The sequence below is a fragment of the Lissotriton vulgaris genome, chromosome 8 (assembly GCF_964263255.1).
Source record: "Lissotriton vulgaris chromosome 8, aLisVul1.2, whole genome shotgun sequence".
In the NCBI taxonomy this organism is placed as follows: Eukaryota; Metazoa; Chordata; class Amphibia; order Caudata; family Salamandridae; genus Lissotriton; species Lissotriton vulgaris.
In genome coordinates, this window is record NC_141696.1 from 1,001,859,537 (window position 1) to 1,001,875,897 (window position 16,361).

Here is a 16,361-nt window from a genome sequence, read left to right on the forward strand (position 1 = left end):
ATATCTTAAAGTTGCCATCTCTGTCTCCGACCTGAAAATCGATCTTAGCTTCTGGAAAGATCAAACCCGAGCTTCCTGGTCCATTGACAAAGACACATTGCTGGTGGATCCATCCCAGATGCTGACTCTGCTTCTTGACCCCATTCCAGGGCTGTAATTCACACTCTTAATGCTTCTCCTACTATATAGCTACACAGAAGAACCATAGGATTACAGCAACGGTTTTCAATTATGTGATGATGAGAACTTATTCCTGGACTTAAAGTAGGTCAGTAGCCTAGACACTTTGCCAGACATGGGCCTCATCTCTCCTCCTGATTCTTCCACTGAAGAATTTGCCTCTTTTGTGATGGTTATCAGACGAGCAGTGGATGCATTGGATTTATTACTTTTATTGGTAGGAATAAACACTAGTGTCTTTACAGAGGTCCTGCAGCCAGAGCCTCTTCCACCCTTTAATGAGGCTTCACAGACACACTCCTGGGAACCCTAGCTAAGCCAGGATCTTGCCCGCCAGTAAGTAGGCAATTAGTTAATGAGACTAGCTTTCTACCTGCAGCATCAAACTCCTGTGAGCTTAGTCATTCAGGCTTCTACCAGCAAAATGAACCCCAAAAGTACCTGACCACTCGACTAGACAGTCGAAATACATAGAGGTACTTGGCAAACACATGTTTTCGTCCTCCATTCTTGCCCTCTGGTCAACTCAGGGTGCCTCCTGAGCTGTTATTCACATGCATTGTGGGACGTGGGTGCTAACATCTTGCCAGCAGACTTTGGGCCAATCTTAAGCAGCTAATTCAGCATGGTCCGGGTGCTGCTAAATTAGTAATCCAATCGAGCCTGAGCACAACCAACTGTTTGGGTATGGCAGTTAGCACCAGCATGGTGTTTGACTCCACTCGAAGTTTCATTCCACAGAATTTTCAAGTTATGTCCAGTGAACTATTCTAAATATGCTATTCAAAGGCACCCGTCTCTTTGGAGACAAGGCAGAGTCAGCCCTGGAGTACTCGAGCAAAGCAACCGCTCACTCCCTCGGCTCAGCACCGCCCACATGGCAATTGCTCTAACAATTTTGTCTTTTTCAAGACTCCGGAAGAGGGTTTTAGTAGTCACAACAATCTTTTTCTCAGCAACAACATACCTCCCAGGCCTTTCAAGGAAAATGTCTGGAATATGCCCACCATTGTTCAGGCCCCAGAGGCAACAAACAAATTACCTAATCTCCTGCCCCCACCAACATTTGCTTCTGCAAATCAACTTAAATTTGCACTGAGTGGCGCATTGTTGCCCAGTGAGAGGTCCGATCAGCTACTTCCTCACAGGTGTAAAAGCATCACATCAGCTAAATGGGCAATTCAAATTGTTGAAAACTGTTACGCCCAAGCCTACCTTACTACTCGTCCACACATGCCACCTACTCCACAACTACTTTTGGAGGACCTTTTGTCCATCGTGCAAAAAGAAGTTCTAGCTCTCTTGGAGAAAGGAGCCATAAAGAGTGGTGCCTGCATCAGAGGTGTGGACTGGTGGCTGCTCCTGCTACTTTCTGGTGCTGAAGAAGGACGAGACACTTCGTCCTATTATAAATCTCCACCCTCTGAGCTTGTGTTCAGAAGGTCAAGAATGACAATTTTAAAATACTCTCTCTAACCCAGAACCTCTCTTCCCTGGATCCAGGAGATTGGATAATGTTATTGGACTTACAGGAGGCCAATTTGCAAATCTACATCCTGCAGTCCAACAGATGCTACCTGCAGATTCAGATAGGTAATGAGTACTTTCAGTTCTCTGACCTCCCCTTTGACCGCACCAGTGCACCCGGGGTCCTCACAAAAGTGATGGTAGTGGTTATTGCCGATCTTGCAGGTTGCTTATACCCATCTTTTCATACCTCAACGACTGGTTACTGAAGTCCGGCTTTTAATATAGTGGGGATTTTCCATCAGTCTGCTGACTCCTTCACAGCAGCAGCACCCCTTCATTGGAACCATTCTGAACACAGCTCTGCTTCAATGATTCCAGGATATTCGGGCTTTTGCAGTGTGAATCCGTTTCTGGATTGACATGCTGCGCATTATTCCGCCATCTAGTGTTGGGTCCAGAATAGTCTTTGTTTTCTTGGGGTTTTTTGGGTCGATGTTGGCCAACATTTGGTTTCAGGTACGTCCCCTGTGTGATGTCAGACTGTGCCCTGGAGGTTGACGTGCGTGGTAGCCGTCTTCAGATTATTTTTTCTGCCATTGGGTTTGGAAGCAATACGGGAAACTCCGAAGATTTTTCAGGATATCCCCCAAAAAACTCAAGAAAACCGAAAAAGGTTCCCGCAAACTTTAACGTCCATCGATGCCGTAACCAGGAAGAACAACAGAACTCTGGTTCCAACACAACAGAAGACCTCTAAGGTCCACAAATGGCAAGGTAGGGGCCATGGAAAAAACTCCTTTTAAGTTCTGCCCTCAGTGCCATCACAAGTACGCTCAACGCGACCCACACGGCGTGTGCAACCTTTGCCTGCCCAAGGACCATCAGGACAAGGACGCAGGGTTCCTGTCGAAGACACTTAGAACCCGCTAAAAATAGAGAGAGTCTCACTACACCACGATGTCACAAGAAAACGTCCCTAAAGGATTTTTTAATTCCCAAGGTCCCGGTCACTGACCCAGAAAAATTTGACGCTGAAGAAGTCGAAGGAGAAGAGGAGGATATTTTTGGGTCACCCCCTAATCCAGAACCTTGCGACGAAGAACCCGAGGAATATGGAGACTTGCCTAAAGAGGAGGAAATCTCTGAAAAATGTTGAGGATTCCCGGAACGACCTCAACACCAAAAGCCCTTTAGATGAAATATGCAGCTATGCGTCAAAAGGATCTCCACCAGACCATATAGCTTTCTACAATGGGCTAATTAAAAGGGCAGCAGACCAATTCGGGGTCACCCTCGAGGAGGAAAAAGGCAAGGAAGTCAAGGAAGCTTTCAAAGAATCAGCTTCAAGCATAGGATTAACACCAAGGGTCCAGAAAAAGTACAAAGCCGCCTCCAAGGACCCTAAATATATTCAAGGGAACACTGTGCCAGATTCCATTATCGTCAACACAGCAAGAAGTAGAGCTAATGCAGTCTCCAACACTAAACCTCCACCAGAAAAAAAAAGTAGGAGACTGGACATGGTGGGGAGGAGAATGGAGAACGAGACTGCGACTCAGTGGCGCATCGCAAATTCCAGTGCCCTGCTAAACAGATACAGCCACCAACATTGGGACGACATAGAGGAGTTCATCAATAAACTTCCTGAAGAAGACAAGAAAAGGGGCTGAACTATTGTACAGGAAGCCAGAAATGTTGCAAATACATCCCTTAAGTCAGCTCTAGATGCAGCAGACACTGCTAGCAGACAAATGCCAAGGAAATGGACAACAGACAGGTTACAAAGGTTGGCAACAACAACATAAGCATCCCTTTCGAGGGAAGGGCAGAGGCAAAACCTCTGGAGGAAGAGGAAACTGCTCTAATTGACTCACACACAGTAAATGACCCACACAAGTCACCAGTGGGGGGAAGAATATCCTTCTTTCTCCAGCAGTGGCAAAATATCACAACAGATAATTGGATATTACATTTGGTAAAGTAGGGGTATTGCATAGAGCTAACCAAAACACCACTTGCAAACCCAACAAAAACAAGAAAATTCCTGAAATTAGAACAAAGACCGTTAAATTCAAATATCAAGGAGCTACTCCAAAAACATGCAATACAATTGTTCCCACAACGGGAATGGTTCAAAGGAACCTACTCCCTATACTTCGTAGTCCCCAAACGGGACCTGTCACTAAGACCAATCCTGTACCTAGGGTTCATAAACAGGTTCATATTGACGCAACACGTCTAAATGTCTGCTCTTCAGGAAATAATCCCTCAAATCCAAAGTGGAGATTGTATGGTAACAATAGAACTCAAGGACGCCTCATACACATCCCTATGAACAAAAAGCTCAAAGTACTCATGGTTTCTTCACAATGGAACACACTATTTATTCAAGGTACTTCCTTTCGGGATAAAATCGGCACCACGTGTCTTCACAAAGTGCTTAGCCACAGTGGCGGCACACCTAAGAAGGAAGGAATCCACGTCTATCCCTATCTGGACGACTGGCTCATAAGGGCAGACACAAAGCGGAAATGCTACAGTCCTGTTCAAACACCTATTCACACGTTACAAGAACTGGGTTTCTCAATAAAACACAAATAATCATCCACAAAGCCAGAAAGAGTAAAAACATTCCTAGGTGCAAGATTAGACTAAAGAGTATGCGAGCGTACCCGACGCAAAAAGGAATGCAAGCTATTCAACATGAAACAAGCCGCTACCAGAGGGGTCGATCTCTGACAGTAAGGAGAGTAATGAAACTAATGGGCATGATAGCATCATGCATCCCTGATACCCGCCTTCATATGCACCTGTTCCAGGAATGGCTTACCAACAGCTGGTCCCAAGCCACAAGGAGTTGGGAGGATCTAGTGTTAGTTACACAGAGGCTGCAAGCAGAGATACAATGGTGGGCATCCAACAACATAACACAGGGGAGACCTTTCAGGAACCCAACTCCATCTGTGACAATCACCACAGAGGCATCCCTCAAAGGATGGGGAGCACACTTCAACCAGCTGAAATTACGTGGTCAATGGAACGAATGAGACTCCATAAAGCATGTCAACTAACTGGAGATGAAAACAGTCTTTCTTGCACTGAAGGCATTCCAGAAACACATTCAGGGGAAGACTGTCCTTATCCAAACAGACACTACCACAACAATGTTCTACCTCAACAAACCGGGAGGTACAAAATATTTTCCGCTGAGCAAACAAGCGCCGGAAATTGGCAATGGGCAGTACCACAAAAAATCAATTTGCAAACAGGACATCTACCAGGGTTTGAGAAAACATAAAAGCGGACCACCTGAGCAGTCAAAACAACTGCTCCCACGAATGGGAATTGAAACAGAAAACAGTTAAGTACAATTTCAATCTCTGGGGTACACCTGTGATAGCCCTTTTTGCAACAAAAAAATGCCAGTCCTTTGCCTCGAGGTTCCCACACCACCTGTCAAAGGGAAATGCACTTTAACTCAATTGGTCAGGGACATTTGCATACGGCGTCGGCGCGAACGCTGCTAGCCTCATATCTGTCTAACAGAACCTTTACAGTGGAGCTAGGAGAGGCTAAATAGCAACCTTTTAATTCACCATGCGGGGTACCTCAGGTGTCTTCCTTAAGCCCCACCCTTTTTAATATTTATGTAGCACCTTTGTCTCTAACAACGTTAAAGAAACGGCAGACAGATTTAATAACTGTATGACACAGATCAATCGCTGGATGCAGGGCAATTGCCTAAAACTTAATGGGGATAAAAGCGAAGTCATGCTGCTGGGGACAGATCGGAAAATCTGGTCCCCGAGTGGTGGCCAGACAGCTTAGGCGATGGTCCATCCCCAGTGAACAAAGTTGGAAATCTTGGAGTAATACTGGACAACAAACTGTTGTATAACGCCCAGACAAAGAAATTAGCATCCTCGATATGGTACATTCTTAAAATGATAAAGAAATTTCTGCTGTACATTCCCCACGATTCCTGTAAAACGGTTGTAACAGCACTGGCCTTGTCGAGGCTAGATTATGGGAATGCTCTATATGCTGGGTTGCAGAGCCAGCACCTAGCAAAACTGCAGCGCATACAAATGCAGCAGCTAGGCTGGTGTTGGATAATCCCAGATCAGAGCCCGTTGCACATAGACTAGCAACCCTCAGTTTCTAAAAACACATTTGAAACTATATGAGCAGTCTAGGAATCGGAGATGTAGCCAAGCAAGTCAGGCGGGGGGTGGGGGGGTGGGGCTTCCTATTGCATGCAGCCAGGGCTTGGAATATTCTCCCGGTTTCGATCGAGAACAGTCCATCTCTGTTTTCATTCAGGCTATTTACCTCCTGTTAGGACTCTGTCTCGGTAGAATCTTCTGTCTTCATCAATTAGCGCCAAGACTCCCATGAGCTATTGCGCGCTTTATAAATCCATAAGTGGAGAAGTGTGGCTCACTGGTTAGAGCAGGCAGACCCTGAAGCAGAGGTCAGACCCGGGATCAGGGTTCAATTCCCGACGCGGCAGGGTCTTGAACTCAAATGTCCACGGACTCGATAATTCTCGCTTCGATGCCTGACCTAATCATGGGTTCACACTCTGCAACTCTGGGCATTAAGCTTGCTTAATCTCCACAACGGCCCCCAGCGGCGGGATGCCTGGCTTTCACCTTGGGGATGCCCTGTAGGGGCTATCTCACAGGGAAAAGCCAGGACGGGTTCCCAAGGCAAGCGCTTAGAGGCCCCTGGGTGATAAGCGCTATATAAATCCAACATACATACAACATACATACATAAATCAAATCAATCAAATCAAATCTTTCCACTGATACCTCTAATACAAAAGTATCAAAAAAAGGCAAGACAAACAGGGACAAACCAAATTCTCATTGCACCTTAATGGCCAAGTTAACATGGTACTCAAGCCTGCTAGAACTGCCCATGGGTAAAATGGTCAAGATCAAAGCAGAAAAGGATCTGTTGATGATGCAACAGGGCTACATCTTTAACCCGGAACCAACGTCGCTACACCTAGCGGCTAGGCACCTGAATACATAGAGTTTGGACACCTCAATCTACCTCTACAAACATTGGAGATTCTAAAGGAGGCTAGAAAACAGTCAACAAGGAAATGGAAGCGATACACCACCTGGTGCATTGCTAACAATCAAATGAGGTCAATCAACACACAGGAAACAGTAATCACATCTCTAACTTATCTCCTAGACAACATCAACTACTCATGCACAAAGGTGCACCTCGCTGCCATCGAAGGATACTTTAGGGGAAAACATGCAAAAGCCTCTTCACAAGACCTGTTATTAAAAGATTTTTAGAAGGATCAAAAAGAATTGCCCGACCTAGAGCAGCATCAGTGCCCACGTGGAGCCTGAATCCAGTGCTCACACAACTAATGTCAAAACCCTTCGAACTCCTGCATAAAGCAGACCTCAAGCACATTACTCTAAGACAGCCTTTCTCATCGCAATTACTTCCTCAAGAGTGAGTTACAAACTTTAGCAATACTAGAACCATATTTGTAAATCCACAAGGACAAGGTAATTTTAAAAACAAACCCACACTTCCTAACAGAGGTGGTATCAACATATCACTTAAATCAAAATATTCTCCTGCCTGTTTTCTTCAAAAACCCAAGGACTAAAGGGGAAAAGAGCCGCCATGTCCTGGATGTAAGGAGAGCGCTACTGTATTATCTACAAAGAATGGAAGAAATCTGCAAGACAAAACTGTTGTTTGTTGCCTACGTATATACTAACACAGGATCATCAGTCACAAAGGCAACAATCTCAGGATAGATAGTACAAACCATCCAACTATGTCATTCCAACTCCAAGAAGGAATTAACGTCATGACCAACAGCTCACTCCACTAGAAAGAAAGTAGAAACCCTGGCTTTCATAGCCAATGTACCCATTGACGCTATATGTGGAGCAGCAACATGGGCATCATCACACACTTTTACAAAGCATGACTGTGTGGATATACAAATGAGTAAGGAAGCTCAAATAGGACAGAAGGTGCTTCAACACCTGTTCTCAAAGTCTTCCTCTCACCACAGCCTGTCAAAAACTGGAGAAACTGCTACATAACTTGCATGTGAATCCAGAAAAGGATTCACTCTGCAAAACGAAATGGTTACTTACCAGTAGGAGTAGTTTTGCAGCTTGAAGATTTTTCTGGATTCACATGCAACCCACCTGGCCTCCCCTGCAAGGAATACAAACAGGTGGGAAAGCAAATTATTATATTAGTTATTTAATGACCATCTGAAGGACTACAACATTTTAAAACACAAAAATATAGAAAATTATCCGAAGATGGCTACCACGCACGTCGACCTCCAGGGCACCGTCTGATGTCACACAGGGGACTTACCTGGAAACAAATGGTGGTCGACAGCAATCAAAACAAAAACAAGAAACTCGAGACTATTCCGGACCCAACCACTAGATGGCACAATAATGCACAGCATGTGAATCCAGAAAATTCTTCAAGTGCAAAACTACTCCTACTGGTAAGTAACCATTTCATTTGATCCCAATTTTTCAGCCTTTGACCTGGATCTCAGTGGTTGCAGCTCTGAGACTTCTTGTCTTCCTGTATCCTGCCAGAGGACCACACCAAGTTGGCACCTACGGGCTTTGTAATGGAATATGATGTGTTAGTGGGCTCAGCTTCAAGGGAACCTCTGACATTCCATCCAGGTGTCAGAAAACACTGCATAAGTGGTTGCTAAACTACCAGTTAGACTGGTCCCTACTCTGCCCAGAGCGAACAGTCCTGATGGATGTATTGTTGGTGTGTTGTGGAGGTCATCTGGAAGAGGTGGAGATCAGAGGACTCTGGTCTCTGGCGGAAACCCACCTCCACATCAGTCTTTTGGTGTTGCAGGTGATTCATTTGGCACTAAAAGCCTTCCTCCTGTCCATCAAGAGAGTACAGGTGCAGGTCCTCATGGACAACACCACAGCCATGTTGAACTGCAACTAACAAGGCAGGGTGGGGTCTGGGTCCTGTGGCAAGAGTCTTTAAGCACCTGGAACAGGATGAGTCATTCGGGAAACTCCCTGGCAGGGCCTTTAAACACCAGAACAGACAAATGTAGTCTGTTACCTAGAGTATCACAAATGGAGGCTGCACTCAAAGTGGCGCAGGGCGTCGTCTTGCAATGGGGAGAACCCTGGCTCAATCTTTTTGCGACCACTGTGAGCACGCAGTGAGGCTGGTGCAGATGGGATGCTGGGCAGCAAATACGGCCTCCAATCCAGCTCCCATGTGGGCATCCATGATGTGTTCCGACTCAGATCAGAAGCACCAGTCTTTCATCATACATGATGCTTGTTATTGTAGAAGTCTTGTTGCATTTCATAGAAAGAACTGCTTGGGTTGCTCCTGGATTTGCTAAGTTGTAACTCCTATCCTTCTCTGATTATTTCCCACTCTGGGAACACGCTGGACTTCTGCTGAACTTTCTCTCCTCATTCCGAGCAAGGTACACTCCTTCCCTCTCTCAGTAGCCAGGTAGGCTTCTAAACCTCAGGAGAACCCTCAGATTCTCTTTCGTTTTTTTTAATTTTTTTTATTCCACATACCTTGTAGTGTGCCTCCATTAACTATGTGAATGACTCAGCGTCAACTATTCATTCCAGTGAATGTGTTTGGTGGCAAGGTGTTGTATGTTTAGAGCACCCCTTAATCTCTGTAATTGGACACATTCAAAATCTTTGGTATACTCCATTAATTTTTTGTGTGGATGTTTTAACACTCTATCCATTGCACCATTGTAATAGTTTAGGATTTAAAATATTCAGGCTAGTGTGCTTGCCCCCCTCCATTTAGGTTGTGGAATTTGTTAACAATTATTCTGTGCAATGCAACAGTCTTCTACTTTATAAAGAGGGGATTGTAAAATGTCAACCATTAATCACTGTTTTTCAGTGAATTAGAACACCTTAGATGTTATTTGTTCAAAAGATGATTGTGTGGACAACTTGGGGGTGCTTTGAAAGCCTCCAGTTAGGCATGAGGAGCAATGGCTCACATTTTTACGATGGGAACCAGATCAGTGTTTCCGTCACTGAGGAATCTCAGACATGGAGCTTTTCACAATGCTGAAAATAGTTACTTGTTTCCAATTGGGAAATCCCCACTGCATACCCTTTTAAGAAGGTGGTGCAAGAGGTGGCTGTGGGGGGAGTTGTATGTAGGTAGGTTTGTGTGTTGTTTTTAGATATTTGTTTCTCTATGTCTCTCTCTAGTATTTTAATCTGCTTCATCTATATTTTTAAGTTAAAAATATTTTTGTATAGGCATTGCTAAGTGCCAGGGTCCTTTACATTTTGATGAAGAAGGTATTTTAATTTCTGACCTTTTACGCCTCACAGGTGCAGAGCTTTGATAGGGTGATATGATGGATTCCTTAAAAATGTCCTTCCCACTGCAGGAGACCTAGTTACATTTCTGTCTGCTTCAGAAAGAAAAATAAATATTACATGGTATTGTCCCAGCGTGTGCTCTTTGCACATTTCTGTCTGCTAGTGTTGGAAATGGGTGTCTGGGTTGTGAGAAAATCTGCCTCATCCCCGGAAACTCAGTGTTTCATCCGCCTGGTATCCATTTCTTCCCCAGTTGGTCTTTTGTACTGATGGTATTATGGATGGTGATAGTTGTGTAGTTTATAGTTTCCTTTTAGTACAGGCTGGGATTTCAGTTTATTTGGTCAGCAGACCGCTGTTGTGGAGGAGTAATTCACACTCGCCCAAACCCATCCTTTTGAACAGTGTTCAGAGGTGCCCTTGCACAATTTACTCCACTGTGATGACCTCACTTTATACATGAGTCAAACAATCACTGCTGAAGAGTTTAATTTTGAGTATTTGTTAGTCAAACCTGTAGGCAAAAAAAGTTGCTTATTATGTGTGTTGCTGAAGTCCATACATCGAGGTGGAAGGGTAAGCTAGCAAGTATTAGGGGGAAAGAGGCAGGAGCCATGAAAACGTACAGGTTTAATCATTTTAACCCCTTCACTGCGGCGGCTATTCCGCCGCAGTGCTAAGGGGGCGGGGCGGAAATGCGGCGGGCGCATGCTGGTGACGGAACCGCTTCGTCACCAGCGTCGGTTGTGCTGTGCTTATGACGTAGCGGTTCCTTCATGGCCCCGCCCGCTCAATAGAACGCTCAGCGCAGGCGCGGAATCCGCGCCGCGCAGGAGCATCGGGCGGGCCATCACGGAACCGCTCCGTCATCAGCACAGCGCCACCGTGGTTGATGACGGAGCGGTTACGTCATCAACAGGGGAGGGTATAAGTGAGCACTGGATGCCCCTCAAAATCCTTTCTACACTTTAGTTTTGTATACCATTACATGAGCCCAGTGGCAGTTTTTCCTTTCTCATTTTATCTTTACTCTATTATGGGGATGATTTGAAAACTAAGAATTCTATATTGAAGTCAGTTTGTGTATCCTTGTTTTGAGACATTTGGTATTTGACTGGTGTTGCCATTTTTCTGATCTCTACTATTCTACTTTCAGGATCTAGAGATCAAGACCGACTCTGCAAAGGCTCTGGCTGACTCACTGGACCTAGCAGATAACCCCAATTTTCCATATCTGAACACTCTGCTGAGGATCCTAGCCACGCGGTGCATGATGCAGGCTGTCTATTTCTGCTCAGGCCTGGATTCGGATTTTCATCATTATGGTTTAGCCTCCCCTATTTACACACATTTCACGTCGCCCATCCGAAGGTAGGTTGGCTGGACTTATCCACTTTGTTCAAGGTGTGCACTGTGCCACATTTGTTTAAAAGTATGCAATCAATAATATTCCCTGTTTCCATATATTTGATGCCGCTAAGAAAGGAATAAAGCCAGGAATGGCAACGCTCATATATAATTAGCATTGCTCCTGACCAATTACATTAAATAATTGTATGCTCACAGTGCTATTGTGAAACCAAAGGAGATGATGGTCCATCATCAAGGTGCTATTGTGAACAGGTATAAGCATACACAAATCATTTGCGGCTCTCCACCAAAATGGACAGTTCATCTCAATCTTCTAGATTATGAAACTCTGAAAATAAACATGAGCGACACCATGCATGTCCGCTTTAAGTCTTCTAAATAGGCACATCAAGAGTCCTTATGACTGAAGCCATATCTTTCCAAATCAGATCGTTTTTTTTTTTTCTCCATAATCGTTTTAGTCTTATGCTTCTGAAAACAGCCTTTGTTTTTTGTTATGTTTTCAAACCAACTTTTTATTGTTTTCCGTTAAAATCAGGTGCCTGTTACCAAGTAATACAAATAGCCATGTAAATGTAAATGTGGGTGTACTTGTAAAGCGCACTGCGACTCCATGGAGTATCCTGGCGCTGAAGACTGCTGGGGAACCCGTCCTGGTTTTCCCTGTGAGATGGTCCCTTTCTGGGTATCTCCAAGGTGAAACCAGGCATCCCCGGCGTCTGTGGGGGGCCGTTGTAGAGATGAGGCAAGCTTAATGCCCAGAGTTGCAGAGTGTGTTCCCTGGTTAGAGTAGGCACTGAGGTGAGCATTATCGAGTCCGTTTTGACACTGGTTCACGACCCTGCCGCGTCGGGAATTGAACCCTGGTCCCGGGCCGTTCTCTGCTTACAGGTCTGCCGCCTCTAACCAGTGAGCCACACACTCCACGCCATTCAATGTCGACAAATAGCTACAGTTTAATATTATATACAACTTCCCACATGACGTAACGCAAGATTACCGGACCTTCCCAATAAGCATTAGGCATCCTACCAGATTGTAAACATTAATATGTCGATCACAGCACCATCTTCCGCACCCAAGGTCCTTTGAACAATGATCTTCGACCCCTACCTATAAAGAACAACCAACTCTCTCCCCCATCCCCCCAATCCACCCCAGGTGTGCCGTGGTCAGGCATGCTACTAGTTACAAAGCAGTACATTAACATTTTCTTTATCATGGAGTCAAAAGAGTGTTGAGCGAAGCCTCATGATGGCGCTAGTGCCCTAATCCTATAATCTGTGTGCTCACATATTGGGGAGGTTTACAGACTGGCCGCAGAGGTACCCACCCCAGAGTCCTAGAGTGTGACTCATATAATCGGGGGTGTGAGGGGACTCCTCAAGTAAGGAGTGATCTGTATGTTTCCTTTCCTTCACTAATGCCTCCCATTCCCTAGCAACAATGTTTCTGTGCTCCGGAAGGTAGTATCTTGTGGATCAGTACTGATGCCATTCTGCTCCGTAATTGACAAGCAGGGTTATGTAGATGCTGCACCTGCATGTAGACGTTAGCTTCTTTCTTTCCATGCCTCCAGGCATGGATCAAGGTCTTATCTTGTGTCTCAGAGTCCGCTTTTCTGCATATTTCTTTCAAATTTCTACAGTGTGCAAAGGATGTCACCCCCTAAGATGACAGGTTTTAAACCCTGCAAGGATTGTTACAAGCAGGCATTTATGATAGTTCCCCACCAGATTTGCCTGTGCTGTCTGGGATCAAGCTACAACTTTAAGACCTGCGGAGACTCCACGTCGATTAACCAGAAGGCCATCAGGGGACGTGAGGCCAAACTTTACATCGCCAAACACAAGAAGATGGGCCATGAATATTTGTGAGACACAAGTTTTAAGGGTCCACGTGCTTAACGCTTGTGGCATCATGAAGTATGTATGTGTGCAGAAATTATCTGCCTCTGTGTGTAATTAAGTTTGCCCATTCCTCATAGTTTTGTGCTTCTTTCGTGATCTGGGGCCTCGTTTGGCTGAAGATAGATAGTAGAAAACATTCCAGACAAAAAAAAAACTCTGCCAGTCAATATTTGCAAACTCAAAAAGTCCCAAAGGTGATAACTACTGTCTAAAAACATTGACCAAGCTGATGGATCTTGCATAGGCTTTGCCAATGCTTGTTTTCTTGTGGTCTTACTTTCTTGCTAACCTTTGCACACCTTTTTTTTAAGGACATATTTCACAGCAGTTCAACTGCTATACAATATGGCTTAAACTTGAGAGGAAAAAAGCGCTATAACACTGTCATGGCTGGCTGGGTCTTAGCTCTTTTTAAAAAAAATAAAAATAAAACCATGCTGCACAGCACCTCATGCTTCTTTGTAATGTCTAAAAAAAAGATTAACAAAACCCGTAGATTTTGAAGAGGCGAGACCTATTGGCTTTACCAATGCTTATTTCCTATTTACGGTGCTGTAGGAAGCTGGCTCTGTATGTGGTATGCCACTAGGTGATTATTCCGTGCACAGAGTCCAGAGATTCCCCCAGAAGAGTACAGAACTCAATGCAGCCTTAGACCTAATACAGAGGAGTGCCAGTCATTTGTTGTGCACACAATGACCAATACATGACACAAGACTCAAAAAGGAGATCCACGCCAATTTTAGAAAAATAACCTGTGCTCAGGGTTTATTTTAAGACAAAGATATTCACAAAAAAGTAAGGACATTTTTAAACCGGAATTGTTTTCAGTTTCAAAAGTGGACACAGTGCAATTTTCAGTCTTTGCAATGTTTACCATTAGAGGAAAACAATTATGTGTTTTTACAAGTAAGTGAACAACTTACAAAGCCAGTCCTCAGGTTGCAGGGTCAACAGAGGGCATGTTCAGATAAGCACCAATACTGCACCACCATCGCAAAGGGGCGACATGGTGTAGAGGTCACAGTTGAAGATCAGGCCCAATGTTACTCAGTGGAGACTGGGTGGTGCTTGAAGACCGACTGCTTGCAGGTAAGTAAAACGGCTGCAGGGCTTCTGCTTTGGAGGTTTAGGCAAATTCAGGGGGGCCACAAGACAGCACCATAGATCCACCAGTGGCATGAGGACGGTCAGGTGCAGGGTGCAAACACGGAGTTGGGCGCCCAATGCAATTCAGTAGAGAAACTTGGTTTGGGGAACAGGCTGCAGGCGACAAACTGGAGGCTGCACAAAGGCAACCATCAACCGCAGATGTAAGTTGGGATGCTGGAGGTCGTAGGGACACCATCCGTCGAGCTTCTCAAGGTCTAGGGGCTTTGAGTGAAGGGGTGACCTTTGACATCAGGTTTCTCTTAACAGAGACGGTTGTGGGAAGCCTTCAAATTCACACTGCATGCGTCGTCGTGGATTCCTGGAGGGGTCATCCAACACTGGACTTGGACTCTGGATCACTGGTAAACCTTTTCTGGATCGGTAGGCCACCTTGACACAGAACAGAGGCTTCTGGTGCAGAGTGGTCAAGGATCACGGATCAGGATGCCACCAGAGTCCTTTTTGTTAGTTTCTTGTGGACAGAGCCGCTGTCCCCAGGAGTTTTGATCTTTCTCAATGGCAGGAAGTCCTCCCAGGGGTTGTGGAGGTCGCTGACTGCAGGATAGGTGTTGTATCTTCGCAGGATTTTCGAGGGCGGCAGACATGCCGGTAGGACTGCAGCTAAGTCAGTGGGATTCGACAGTATTCTCTTCTGCACAACTTCTTCTCCGTTCTTCGGTCGACAAGAACTAGTTTCAGGGTCTGGGGAAGCCACCTAAATACTAGATTTAGGGGTGTTTTAAGGGAGTGACAGGGCCATACAGCACCTTACCTCAGGTGTCTGCACTCTCAATTATGCCATCCTCCTGTGGGAGGGCGTCATAGCCCTTACCGTGATTGGGGGAGTTCCTCCCGCTTCTAGGTGGCAGGGACTTAAAGATGTGCTTCACCTAGTCTCCTTCACCTTAGGGGTGGAGTTGGCACACCTCCTATTATTCCTAGTTTTTTCACCCGGTTTTCCCACCCACAGTTGGGGCGTAACAGGGGGTTGCCACCTGTTGCTAGCAGCAGAGACTGGGGTTGCATTACAAAGGCGGCAGGCCTTTGAATCTTCCCTCTCCAGGCTGTGCCCATCCTGGGGTAGGAGTCGTGACACCTCTGCCCAGGTTGTGCTTTGTTTCTGGTCCAAGAGACCAGTGGCTCTCAACCCAGGGGTCCAGAAACATGTCTTATGGTGGCAGGCTGCCTACCAACCCTTGAGTGGTCTGTGCCAACACCAGGGTTGGCAGGTTTTCAGGGGGCTACTTTGAGGTGCCCTCTGAGTATGTTTCAATAAATCCCACACTGCCATCAGTGTGGGTTTATTGAGGAGTGGTTTGGTTTAAAAACTCCTTGATTCAGAGAAGTATGATGGTGCTGGGGCGCTCTAGTTGTCTAGTTTCCAGCCCATGTACTCTCCATGGCTTCCCTGGCACTTACAGTAGCTAAAAATAGACTTAAATATTGTAGGGGCATATCTGCTGATGCAGATATGCCCACCCCTGTGTTATAGTGCATCCTGCCTTAGGGCTGTAAGACCTGCTAGAGGGGTGGCTTACCTGTACCTTAGGCAGTGCTAGTTGGCATGGCACACAGGCAGCGTGCCATGTCGACTTTGTCATTTCGTCTGCACCAGGCCATGCATGCTGCAGTGGCGGTTTGCATGGGCTTGGGGTGGGGTCCCTAGGGGACCATCTTCAGTCCCATTCCCCTAGGTACCAAGTGACCGTTTGCCAGGAACTTACAGGGAGCCTGAAGGACCAATTGTGGAACTTTTTTAGGGAAGAAGCTCTGACACTGGAACTGGTTGGCAGGGACCCTGTGCACTTCAATCGAAACCACATCATTTTCCAGTCAAAAAGTTGGGGGCTAACCATGTCAAGAGACACTTTCTCACAGGTGCATAACATTATATTCA

At 45.6% G+C, this 16,361-nt stretch overlaps 1 protein-coding gene across 1 annotated transcript in view; it reads left to right on the forward strand.

Annotated features, from left to right (window-relative positions):
• The window catches only part of DIS3 (DIS3 exosome endoribonuclease and 3'-5' exoribonuclease), a 226,601-nt gene that overhangs the window by 187,557 nt on the left and 22,683 nt on the right, over window positions 1–16,361 (forward strand). Inside the window, exon 17 of the mRNA XM_086934891.1 lies at window positions 11,188–11,402. Within this exon, the coding sequence (XP_086791017.1) occupies window positions 11,188–11,402 (215 nt within the window). The remainder of the gene's footprint in view (window positions 1–11,187; window positions 11,403–16,361) is intronic.